This window comes from Stegodyphus dumicola, chromosome 7, assembly GCF_044657685.1.
Source record: "Stegodyphus dumicola isolate Sdum_Otavi_A_Nest chromosome 7, ASM4465768v1".
NCBI classification, from domain to species: Eukaryota; Metazoa; Arthropoda; class Arachnida; order Araneae; family Eresidae; genus Stegodyphus; species Stegodyphus dumicola.
Window position 1 is genome coordinate 96511301 of NC_140774.1, and position 13645 is coordinate 96524945.

Consider the following 13645-nt stretch of genomic DNA (forward strand, 5'->3'; position numbering starts at 1 on the left):
GGAGAGTTTTGCAAGGTCTGCTTATTGCTAAACTAAAACGTTAGGAATTCTAATTTTTTTCCCTTGAAATTGTGACTCAGTTTTATAAAAAGAAGTACGGAGCTCATTTTATTTAGGGCTCCGGTGCGCTCCGGCTGGAATAGTAATTTATCTTAAAAATTGAGAAGTACCGGAGCTGGGTTCTGGTGGGCTCCGGCGCAATTTAAGCACTGATCGCGTTACTAGTTAACGCTAGCCGGTAAGAAAGAAACACGCCCTCATAAAGAAGATTGAAAAAAATTGATCGAGATAAAAATAAAATATACATTTTATGCACAAAGTTTCTGTTACTTACAATATAGTCGTGTCTCTTCTGTTTACGGTGTTGCACTTAATACGGTTTTTGACACTAAATTTCGTCCACCAACATATTGTTACGTTTTTTTTCTGACACCAATTATTACATTATTTTCATCCTTCACGTTTGTACGGGGTTCGTAGATTTGGAGTGAATAACGACGACACTTGATGAAGTATCGAAACACACTTTTATTTAGCCAATATTAATCAGGACAGCTCCAAAATCACGTTTTACAGTCGTAGAAGAACTACTATAAACACGCTGACACAATCAGCGACACAGCCTTCACACTATCAGGCTATAACGGTCGAGACAGCTTCACTGCAAAGCACCAAAGTACAGCTTTCGACTCTGCTTGGTCGTTCTCGGAACTCCACATACTCTCTAAGACGCTCCACGCTACAACTCGCAATGCACTTGACGATACACAAGAGTATAAGCTCTCGACTCAGCACAGTCTAAGACAAAACTCGACGATGCACTAACTCGCGATATACTAAGACTCTCCCGATGCAATCGACGACCAACTCGGCGCTAGACTTCCAGACACTTGCTCAATGACTGAGTATCAGCTCGCTAGACGAGGCACACACACTGACTGCGGACCAGCAGGGTTTATATAGCTTTCGGCTTGTGTTCGAGAACATTCTGAGCTAAACCGGTAAGAATTCGTTCCAGAAGGTTCTCCATCCGTCCATGGTATATCGCCAATAGTGTCTCCAAATGGACGATTCCTCGCCAAATGTGGCAATCCTGCCTTAATTTGCCATTTTATGGCAACCCTAAAACTGCTTTGCGGGGAAGCCATCGTATCGCGCCTGTACATTTCGTAACAATATGTACGTTAGGTGTATACGCTGAGGTTCCTTCCAGCAAGCAATTCTCAAGATGCGAATCAGTGAGCATGTTCCGGTTCTTCGACTTGATTATGTTCTTGGTTGAAAATAGATATTCGCAGAGGTAGGTAGACCCAAAATAAGATTTTATTTTATATACAAGACTTCTTAATAATGGAGACCTGTTCTTTTCCACAAGTTTCCAGAAGTCTACATCTGTGGCATGTGCTTGCAGGATATCATTCTTCAATTCGACTATTTCCAGCTTGAGGTTTTCCACTTCTGCGGCAATAATTCTTGCAATTGTTGTGGCGGTTTCAGTTGCATCGTGGTGAATGGGTTGACAAAAAAGCTCACCACTGGCTCCAGGCAACTGAAAATCTTGAAATTGCTTTCCAAATTGGTCCAGAAACGTCTCGAGATGGCCGAAAAATTGCAAATGCGCAAAATTGTCGTCATTCGCCATTTTTTTAATGTTTGGAAAAATGAACCAGGAACTGATCTCATTTGAGACATCCGTAATGCCAATTTGGCTTTGAAAGCTCTCATAGATCTCATCATTTGGGCCAGCTCCTTCTCTTTACCCTGAAGATCCAGATATAAAATGTTGAGTTTCTCAGTGATATCGGCGAGGAAAGCCAGATCAAGTAGCTACAAAGAGTCAGTTTTTCAATGCGTTTACTGAATTTGTCAGCGTTAGATTGCATGAACTCGTTTATCTGCTCAATTAGAGATAAAAACCTTGATAGAACTTTACCTCTGCTGAGCCATTGGACTTCTGCATGCAAGATGAAGTTGACTGTTTTATCTTCGGAGTCTTCCAGCAGTGATTTAAAAAGCCGGTATTGCAAAGCAGCTGCACGAATAGAATTGATAATCGACATGATAACATTCATGATGTGTTTAAATGGAAGTATCTTTGCGCACAGCGCTTCTTTATGAATGATGCAGTGATAAGACGTGACGTTTAGAAAACACTCATCTTTCTTGCACAAAGTGACAATGCTGTTGGTTCTTCCTATCATGGCATGTGCTCCGTCTGTGGTAATTGCCGATTACTTTTCTAGCGGCAAGCCAAGTTCTGCCGCAAACGTCGTAAAAACGTTGTAAATGTCCTCTCCTCGCGTTTTCATCTTCAACGGCAGAATTTTTAACCCTTTAACTGCTTAAGACGTGTTTAAACGTTTTTGGAGTTTCTTTAAAAATGCTTAAGACGTCTTTACACGAATTTCAAATCGCACGAAAAATGCTTAAGACGTGTATACACGAAGCCCGAATTTCGCGAAGATTGCTTAAGACGTGTTTAGACGACGCGATCTGGTCTTCCTTCCTCTACCTTTCTGCAGGCGGCTGTCAGTTGACACAAAGGTCTTAATAGGGTGTGAAGTCTGTTTGAAAAGAACACTTTACGGATGGGTCCTGAGAATGAAGAATCATTGTCAGAGAGCAGGTGTGCATTATCTTTCCAACGACTGCAAGCTTGTGAATGAAGATAAATCGTTTTACAACAGTTTGCCTTGTGGTTATTTATACAAATGGAAGTTAAACAGAATCGCTCGTTGTTATAATACATTTCCGAAATTTAGAAGAAACAGGAAAAAGTAACAATTGTAACGTAAGACGTACTTTTTAATAAACCATATATTATACAATGCATTAATAGTTGACTACAACATCAAGAACAGGATAAAATATAAAATGCTGCAAACTATCTTGTTTGTCCTCGTATTTCAAGTGCGGGTATTTCTAATAGTATATTTTTCCTTTTTACATTTTGAAATGTTAAAAATGTACTTTCAGTATGCCTGATTTTTGTATTCGAATATGTGGCTGTGTGTTCCTTGTAAACGCGAACTGACATATAAAAATTTCTTGGATGTCGAAAGGAAGATATTCTACTCGAAAACTTCAATTAAATCGAATAAATTCATATGCCGCAGGAATTTCTAGAAATATTTGTTTTTAAAAATTTTATTATTAAGATTTGAAATACAAATTAGTTTTAAAATCTAGGGGAAAAGTATGCATTTCTTGGAACTTTTTTGGAAAGAAATCTACCGGTATAAAATCGCTTAAAATCAATGGAGTGTAAGATAAGTAAAACAGTTAATGTATGAAAGAGTTACATATACTGCGCACAAAAATTAGTCAGAGGAACAATTAGCTAACGAATTAAATTAATTACATTAACAGAATTTCGTTAGAAAATAACCTCTCCAAATGTCAGTGCTGATAGCAGCACTACGAATGAAAGTTATTAAATTTTTAACTTAATTAATCCGTTGGTACTCAATAATCTTCGGTCTGAGGTTCGAATCCGCGAACGGGTTGGCTGCAAGGGCGTTTTCGTGATTTTTCCCACGTGTAACGTGTATACGAGCCAGTATCCCTTAGAAAGTCCTCCACGAAGGCATCCCTCCTATTAGGCAGATAGCCCTCGAGGCTTTAACGTAATCACATAAAACCAAACCAAATTAAAGACCAATAACTATGTGTTCGCGATGCTAGGCTACATGGCAGTTTTCGTGGATTTTTGCTGCCTATTTTTAACGCGAATATAAGCCAATCTCATTTAAAAAGTCCTTCACGAAGACGTGCTCTGACTACGAGTCCTCGCTTGGGATTACGTTTGGACTGTTAGATTAATGACAAAGCTCGCAAAGGGCGATCTGTTTAAAGAGGGTATGCTTTCGTGAAAGACCTTCTAAGGGAAACTATCTCGTACCGGTGTTACATATAGGTAAAATTCACGAAAACGCAGATGTGGTGAGCCAGTTCTCAGAGGTTTCAATCCAAGTCAAACTACCAAATAGTCCTCGTATATTTTGTCATGAGCTAAATAAAATAAAATACAATATCGCGAAAGTCACTTTATGCTATTGAAATGGCAATAACTTTGTATTATACAGGCTATCATTTTGCCTTTGTTATGAGATTTTGATCTTTTCCGTTATCCAAGCTAGCCCATAATGGAATACTGGTAGTTCTATCCGGGGTTCGAACCCCGGCTACATGGATGATGCTTTCGTGTCTTTCTCAGGTGTAACGTGTACACAAGCCGGCTCCCCTTAGAAAGTCCTCCACGAAGGCATCCTTCCCCTTATGTAAATAACTCTCGAGTGCTTTGTCATAATTAAATAAGCATGCTTAAAATATTTTGTATTGAAAATTTTATGCGTCAAAGTTGGTCCCCGTTAAATGAAATATGCTGTTTTTTTTCTTTGCTTTTATAGCAATGTTCTTGTTTTCAGAATATGAAATGTCAATGAAACATTTTTAATAATGTCTCATTCTGTTTTGTTTTTTGTTTAATGAAAAAATGAATTTAAGTAACAAATTTCTTATGTTTAGAAAAATTTTACTATTTTCGAAATGAGTTGCTGTCGAAGTGCATTTTCGTACTAGCGCATATATTTGTAAAGAGAAAATTGTTTCGCGCGTGTTATCCTATAACTGAAAAGATCAAGAGAAATTTCTATAGGGAAATAAAGTTATTAATTTTAAATAAAAAATAAAGTTATTTGTAAATTAAATGTGTTTTGAGGCAAGAGTAAAAATACGAGATATGCAATGAATTTAAAATAACGATGTATATAATAAGGATTTTGCCGACAGACATTCCTCGCGAAATTTGCTAAAATTTTCTATATGTAGAATTAATGTATATTCCGCTTAGTATTAGAATTCAGTGATATAACAGCTCACTTTATCAGTAATTATGTGTTATATCGAGATTTAGTTATGTCCGATACCAGCATTTTATTTTTGTTTTATAAATCTGGTTCGTTTACTGATATTATGTTTATTAAATACGATTTATCAGGCTTTCAAGTTCTATCAGAGCCCGATAATGGCCCATTTAGCTAAGACCGCTGATTACTACTAATTCCACTCGCACTGAAACCAAAACGAACAAATTGGCTGCATAGTTGGGTTTCATAAGTTTTTCCCATGAATATGAGTCACATGGATATGAGTGAGTTTTACTTAGAAAGCCTACCACGGCGACTTGTCTATCCTTAGACAGACAGATCCCGTTTGCTTTGCCATATTCAAATAATCTGACAAAATGTGACAACAAAGGCTAATAAATGCATATACCGAAATAAAATAAATTTAAACGCATATTACAAAAATAAAAAATGCATATAACGTAAAAAGTGATATCACAACAAATTTTTTATTATTTTTAATACACTAATTCCTAAATTGCATTATTTTCAAATTTTATTTCATTTTTATGTATGTATTAATGTATATTTTATATGTTCGAAAATGCGATTGTTTAGTAAATTAAGACAACTTAGTAAATTAGGCATTAAATAAATCTGATTTGAAAATACATGCACTTAGGTGAGATTTTCGTAACTTGAAAAACATTACTCGCAAAATAATCTCTACGAAAATATAATAATACTTTATCTTCCTACTTGATTCTGTGAAAAACAATTTAAATTAGCTTATTACTTTTTTTTTTCTATATTGAAAACAACTTGATTTTTTAAAAAAATCTTGCTGTCAGAACGAAAGTATTTAGAAGTATAAAAGTGGTCTTTTTGAACACATGTTTCTGCGGTATTTCTTTACAGACGTAGATCAACAGATAAAAGGCCAACTCTTGATGTACGCATTGACAGATTTCACCACCAAAAGGCCTTTTCTCTAACGTAGTGGACGCCACTTTTATCTTCTTTGTAATGTAGTATAACTAAACTCGTTGGCCCTGTTTATTCGAATAGCTTCTGAGAACCTTTCGCATTTGAATGCGTCGGAGCTTGAGTGACTGAAAGACTACTTATTCCCAAAGCTATTAGTCAGACACCAATAAAAATCTGTTGTTCGTATTTCTAATCTCTCTCTCTGTGAGTTCTTCAAATCCAGGAAAGGGTAATGCGTGCATTTGGGTGCATGTGAGAAAAAAAAAAAAAAAAAAAAATTCTATGCTTCATTTTGTATTACTTGTATAGTGAAACATTTCAAAAAACAGCTTTACATGCAAAGTTTTTCTCTGATGAATGAACTGAGCTGAAAACACGTTACTATTTTCTGTAAATCCCCCCCCCAACAAAAAGGATGCTCTTTTAAGTGAATTAAATTCTTATTGTGCTCTTATTACATTTTTCTAAATTTTTCTGTTCCCCTTTTCTTATAATACATAAGCAATTTTTTAAATATGCGTGACCCCTGAGCGCTAAGATCGGTAAGCTCGTTAAAGACTGGTAATTTGAAGGAATTCAAATCTCGGCAAATGGGTTTATTGCAGGGGAGGTTTCTTCGTTTTTCCTCATGTGAACGAATACGAATTCTTTCCCTTTAAACGTCCTTTACGAGACGCAACTCCTTTTAGGAATATAATCTTCCAGTGCTGTGAACAATTCTAATCACCGGTGTATGTCGAAAATCACAGATATGCTCTGGTGAAAGTCGAAAAGAGAGATCATAAAGTGCCATAATAGTTTAACTTGTTGCAATAAATAAGATTTGAATCACATAATTTAGTAAGTTTTTTATTACTGTTATTTTATTATCTCATTTAGAACGTACTGTATAATTAAGTAAGTTTTTAACTTCTATTATTTTCCTTTCTCATTTTGAATGTATTGTGTGTTTTAGGTTCTTATGTTCTTAAGTTCTTATTTCAAGTGCGTTTATTCGCGACTGAATTACGGAGAAGAAAATATAATATTGTTATATGTTCAACATTCAGCATTAGTACATGGTGAATGTCGACACTGACCGGTTAAGTCAGAAATAAGAGTATTTGGAAAATATTTCGGACATACACCAACAGACTATGTGAATGTTGACATTCACCGGTGAAAGTCGACATTCTCCAGATTTCGGTGTGAAACACCGTAACATATTTTATATATTTATATATATATATATCCACTTTGTTACCCGGCTCAGTGATCTCAGTTTCTTTACACTTATATGTTCGTAAATTGTACATTTTTTTGCTTTGAAAATGAGTGACTTATGTTGTTCTTATCTTCCTGTTAAGGTTTTTATGCCTTTAGTAAATCTCTATGCAATGTTTTTAGAATTATCAACAAATTTATTCTTTTAAGTGCCGCTAAGCCTAATAATTTTTTTGATGGCGGCCATTGCTTGTTTACATTTGAAACAGCAGAGTAGTGCATTTGTTGCCAATCTAGAGAAACGTAGCTTCGCAACAACAAAGATAACGCCTTCATTTATTATTGCGAATTAAATCATGCTTAATCCTTTCTGGAATGTTTCGAAGAAATAAGTCATTAAGAACAAAATACAGATATTTTGAGTTTTTATGTGTTTTTGCATTGTCGCGAAGTGAGAACTGAATTAATTGAATGAGAAATACTCAATCGTCTGTGAAAAACTGTTCCTTTTTTGTTTTGTTTGCTTAATTGCTTTTATACATCATTCTAGCTTTATTATAGGATTTGAATAGAACGTGAGGCAACGATTAGATAATTCTTTAAATGATATAAATTTTGTGCATTCTGTGTTGTAATATGAACGAAATATAATACTAATGAACGAAATATAATACTTAAGTGAATCTAGCGCGAGAGTGTCGCTATGGTAAACAAATAGAGTGAATTTTAAAGAATGCATTTATTCTATTGTGGTTTATGCGCTGTCGGCGAAGTTGATTTAATTCAATCCAATAAGTTTAAATGAAATGCAAGAAAAAATGCGTATAATTTAATATTCCGTACAAGGAAGTCATATGGTGTACACATCAGATTTTTATAATAAGGTAACATGCGCTAAACAGTTTTGAATAGAAAGAAACCGCTAACGCGCTATTGGGCTTTCTCAGCTTACGAAATATGTATTTTAAGTTGGTTATTTACATAACAGAAGAACAAAATACAGATTATAAATAGTGCATTTTACTGACAAAACTTTCTTTGAAAAAAATAAAAGTATTGCAAAGAATAAGAGATATAGTTAACTTAACAGCGGCCGATAATCAGTGCTGGTGCATATGTTTTTGCAGAAAAAATCATTTTGCTCGTGCTGTCGTATAACAAAAAATATACATAGATTATTTTTTACCGTTGTTAAAATAGTCCTGGACTATCTGTTTTAAGAGAATACCTTCTTGGAAAATTTTCAAATTGAAATTGGCTTGAACTCGCATAACGCATGGGAAAGATTATAAAGACACCAAGCCGCTAACTTGTTTGGTTGCTAGCGACAAATCCAGAACAAACATCAACATCCAGTACTCTTATTCACTCTAGTGAACGTAAATATTTGTTTGTATATTAGTAATAGTATTAAAATAAAAATATTTATTCTAATAAAAGCTGTTGTTCAAAAATACACCCTTGTAAGGCATTTTCTTTGGTTAAGGGACTTCATGTGAATAATTAATTCTACGTTGAAGCAAGACAATTTCTTAGAACTTAATGCTTCAAACAATTGAATGCTGGGATTCCTAGGAAAGAAAATATCCTCAAAAAGTATATTCCACAAAAAATATTGAATTATAATATTATAATGACTTATTAAATAATTAATAATTGTTATAATTATTAAATATAAAGCTTACTTATTTTTTACAAAATGTACAATAATACCCTTTATTTACAAAAATGCTATACTGAACAATTATATTATAAGCTAATAAAATAACAACATTGTATTGTTTCTTTTTAACTATGTGTCATCTTTCCTTTTCAGCTTTCTGTTATAGGATAATGTTTTTAATCCTATTTCAGACAAAGTGTACTGGTGTTTCAAGAACGGGAAGGCAAGAATTTTTAAATTTAGTCAATAAATTTATGATCACCTGAAAATTCATAAAGAAAAACTATTTCAGGTTAAAATTCAATTTCAGAATATCTTGAACGTATATAAAAAAGTGAAATGCAAATTTGACACTGATATTATCACTGTTTCAGCCCTTAAATAACTCCTAAATGTTTGTTTATTGCTCTTAAAAACAGATCAGGTGTTTAAAAGTTAATACCATAATTTTTGTATTAAAAAAAATCTCGAAATTATTGCTAAAGAAAAAGCAGAAACAAAGGCATTATGATTTATTTATACCTAGGCAAATTTAATTTCTTTGAGATCGAGAAGATATTTTAAAGCAAATGTTTGTTATATCCTGAAATCACCTAATTTTTTGTTGCCATAAATCAAATGAAAAAGTCACATTTGAAACCCATCCCTTTTCAAATCAGCTAGCTATCCAGGTATAATCATGAAAATCTTGTTCCGCTCTTGAAATTAAGATATTCAGTTACCAAATCTTAGCTCGCTGAATAATTAACCTTACTTAAAAGAACATATTTGGTATACATTAAGTATATATTGTTCATTCAAAAAACGAAATCTTTTCAGAAAATAACATCCGTTTTAAAAACTAAGTAAATTTCAGCATTAAATATGCATTAAAAGTTTAAATTTTGAAATCTCCTTAATATTTAACTATAGTTTCTCTAAAAGCAAGTTTAAAAGTCACATCAAGTTAAGTTGATTAAATTTGCCAGAAATAATAAAACAGATATTTTTCATAGTAATTATTCAAATATTATGCTAAATATCTTAAATTATAGGTAATATTTAAGTAAAAAGAAATTTAAAATAATTATTATCTGCATGTAAATGCATTTCTAATTTATGACAAAAACATGGAAAATCAGAAATACTATCAAATGCAATCGAACTATAAACACTGCTTTTCAAATATTTCAGGAATCTCACAGAAAGAATGGATATTGCACCAGATATTTTTTAATATGGATTTTATTAATAGCAGTTTAACCAATCTCCGTTGAAATTCTGATGATAATCAATGACCCAGCGATTTAGGTTACTTAGATTAAACATGAAAAATAATAATAAAAGAAACGCGGGTAAATTTTAAAATCAAGTTATTTCAAAATAAGAGTCTTTTTAGGAAAGAAAAACCTTTAAGATAGAATTCGCACCTGTAGCCTGCGGCATTCGGACGGTCATCACGGAGAAGCTATTATAGTCATTTGCAACTTGACAACTCGCATCTACAGGTACTAATATTTATGGTAGTAATCCATCTTACTTACAGTCGGAACCCTTGATCTAGTATTCAGGGAGGGGAAAGAAATAACAATAGTAGTAGCTGGCATTTTTGCATTCCGATGCAGAGGTTTAGGGTTATTTTCCCGACATTTTAAGGGAAGCTCGGTCCAAAATTAGTGACAGTTTTAAAGGCATTTGTAGAAAATAACTCGACAGGCTAAGGGTTAATAATTCTTCTGTAACAGAAAGTCGTTAAATACCATTCTTATCATAACAGTTAACGGCGATGTGTAGGAAATATCCGTGGACTCATCAAATTGGAGAGAAAATCATTCACATGTTTCCAAGTCTCTCTTCAGTTGAGATTACATGTGACCAGCAATTGCCTCTATTCTCCTTAAAACAGTGCTGTCTGATAATTGAAGGTCCCGAATCGCATTAATGATTTCACGCTTGTTAGAGAATACGTCAAAGAGGCTTTGGGCACCTGCAAGAAATACTTTCTTCAGCAGCTTACCGTCTTGAAATAGTTTTTTCTTCTTCGCCATCAAGTGAGCAATTTTAAACGAAGCCAATGTTGCACTTTTGGGCTTTGAAAATGGCCTAACAATTACTGATTGTTGCGCTGAAAGCTTCAATTTCAGCTCACATACTTTCTTCCTAATTTCCGAACCCTCCGGGTAGTTCCTTGCAAATGGTTCATGATTCGTCTGAAGGTGACGTTCCACATTATGTTTCTTCGCCAATGCTACAGAAGCACCACACAGCAAACACATGCGCTTTCCTTTCACATCAACAAAGCAATACGTTTCTTCGCAGCTAGAATTGTAATTGCATATCTTCTGCTTTTTGCTGGGCCCACTTGTCGTGCTGCAGGGTAAAAAAAAAAACTCAAATCGCGAAGATCCGATGCAGAAGGAGGATGCCGAACAAGACTGGATGCACCATTAACACTGTCACTGCCGAAAGCTTCAAAGAAGATTGGTAAAGAAAGTGGGTCAAAAGTTGCCTTTTGCACCTTGTTAAATAATTAATATAATTGTGTCACACAGTCAAGGGTTGACTCTGACCTAAAGTTCCCTCCACTTTTGTCGCTCTTTGTCAGCCCTTTTTGGTCTGGTGGGCCTTGCTATATCGTGGCCCCAATCTTAAAACTTTATTAACACGCGAGGACGCGCGTCGGGCCTGCTAATCCCGGTCGTTACAAAAACATAATACAGAAATTACTCCTTTCGGTGAAATTTTTGACCTTCTAAGTAGCTGCTTTCAAGGTCATGTACGTGTCATTCACAGGCATTTCCGGAATTTATCTCTCCGTCTTTTTTCAGAAATTGGGTAACCGGGCCTCCCAGGCGCCCATTCGCTTTGCCATTTAGTGAGCATTGTGATTTTAAACAGGACAAAGGCGATAAGAAAGATCAAGCTAAGACCCGCCATCACACCATGTTTCCAAAACCCAAGACAAGGGCAACCAAGTTTCTGACCCCTTCCCGTCGAACCCCCTCTATGTGCAATCCCAAGAAAGACTGCTGCAGGGGGAAAAAAAGAAATTTTTTTACCAAAGCTTGGTGGACGCTTTGCAAGGTCGCCTCGGGCACCTGGGTGTCTGCAGGCCCCGTGCTGAGTACCCCTGCCCTACACGTTTCATTAGTTGCTGTCACCGAATCACAGTCGTACAAAAAGGCTTGAGATTCATAATTAGAATTGAAGGGTGGTGGAGTTGCTCCTGTTTGTTGTTTTTGCCTGTCCAATACCATCAGTTCCACATTCCCTTGTAGCTAGATTTTATCCAAGAGCTAGAAGGATATTCCACGCTCTGTATAAACCATAATTCTTTCTCTGGCAAACTTGCTCAAATTACTGCCATTTTTTTCAAGCAAGGCATAATTAAGCAAAGAAACAGGAGTAAAATACACATGAAACCAAAAATAGCTCTTATTACAGAAACATAATGAAACGGCGAAGAACTGCAACTGTTCTCCCTTTTTATAATGCTTCCTAAGTTGTATTATTGGCATACATGATGTGCATATGTGCTGGAATGCTAATCATGTACATGTCAAATCAAAGTTTATGCATGGATTTCAAGTCTGTTGGATGCTTTCTTCACGATGTTACATTTTGGATGAATAACATGTATTTATTTTAATATATTATCTGTTTGTTTTTATAGGTCTGTTCAGTTTTGTTGCATGCTTTAAAAAAATGGTAATTGCCAAATAATTAGGTAAACATTTGTATTTCTTGAATTTTAATTTTTTAAAGTAAATTATTCTTTCAGAATGTGTATACCAGAATAAGACATATAAATTGGGCTCTAAAATCAACATTGCTGACATATGTCAAATGTGCTGGTGTCGAGGCCGATTCAGTCCACAGATGCAGTGTAGAACAAGAGAATGTCCTCAAACAGAAATTTCTGATGGAGATAATTGTCATCCACTCTATGAAAAAGACAGATGTTGTCCAGTAGGATATAAATGTGGTGTGTATTTGTCTTATTTTATAGTGATCATTTTAGTAATTAATGCCTAATTATACTAAAATAATGTATTTACACATACAGTACAAAGCTCGAAATCCGGAGTCCGCACTTCGGCGATTCTAGATTTGGGATTTTTGGGATATTAGATCATCAGTTTAAATCTAGTAAGATGGCATGTAGAAATTATAAAATTAAAAATATGAAATCGTGATTTATGAAATAATAAAGCAATTATGATCTAAAGCGTATCAAAATTTACAAAATAAAACAGCTTAATATTTATATGTTTACTTTATTAAACATTTCTTTCAATGTAAGTTGCTTAAGTTCCTTCGTTTTTTGTGCTAAAACTTTCTCTTTAATTCTGTAGACACACATAATCTTTTATTGAGTTACATTGTTGAAGTCCTGCAACTGGTGTTTGGAGAATTTCGGCTAATTTGTCAAACGAAATTTTCTCGTTTTCAGTAACTTTTTTGTCACTTTCTTCGGTAGCGGTATTTTCTGGATCTAGAACCAAACTACAGATTTCGCCATTTATTAATTGACCGATGATTGAGAAGCATTGTCATCACAATGAAAAATTTCTTTCATATCTTCATTTATTACCGCTTCTCTACATTTCATTACAAAATCGATTAATTGGAAAATTTCACCTTTGTTTTGCGATATCCGAAAACCTTTAAAATTCGAAGCTTTCATCATCAAATTTGGCTGTCCTTCACTATACATATTTGGCTATGTATCATGTGACTAACGACAAGTTGTTCCGTTAAATTTTATCTTGCTTAATCGCGCACTGAAACAATTAAGCTTGAAATGTATTAGTTTAGTTATTTAAGTTATGTCTATTTCTTGTACATGCTTAAGGCTTATCATAGTTTCTGAATAAATAAATTCCCACATATACTTAAGCCTTATTGATGGCCGGCGCTAGATATCTTACCGCCTGATGCAGTTTCTGTGGGTCCTAAATTGTGC

At 34.5% G+C, this 13645-nt stretch overlaps 1 protein-coding gene across 1 annotated transcript in view; it reads left to right on the forward strand.

Annotated features, from left to right (window-relative positions):
• The window catches only part of LOC118181464 (uncharacterized), a 171504-nt gene that overhangs the window by 102183 nt on the left and 55676 nt on the right, over window positions 1-13645 (forward strand). Inside the window, exon 3 of the mRNA XM_085820614.1 lies at window positions 12461-12664. Coding sequence (XP_085676740.1) covers window positions 12461-12664 — 204 coding nt within the window. The remainder of the gene's footprint in view (window positions 1-12460; window positions 12665-13645) is intronic.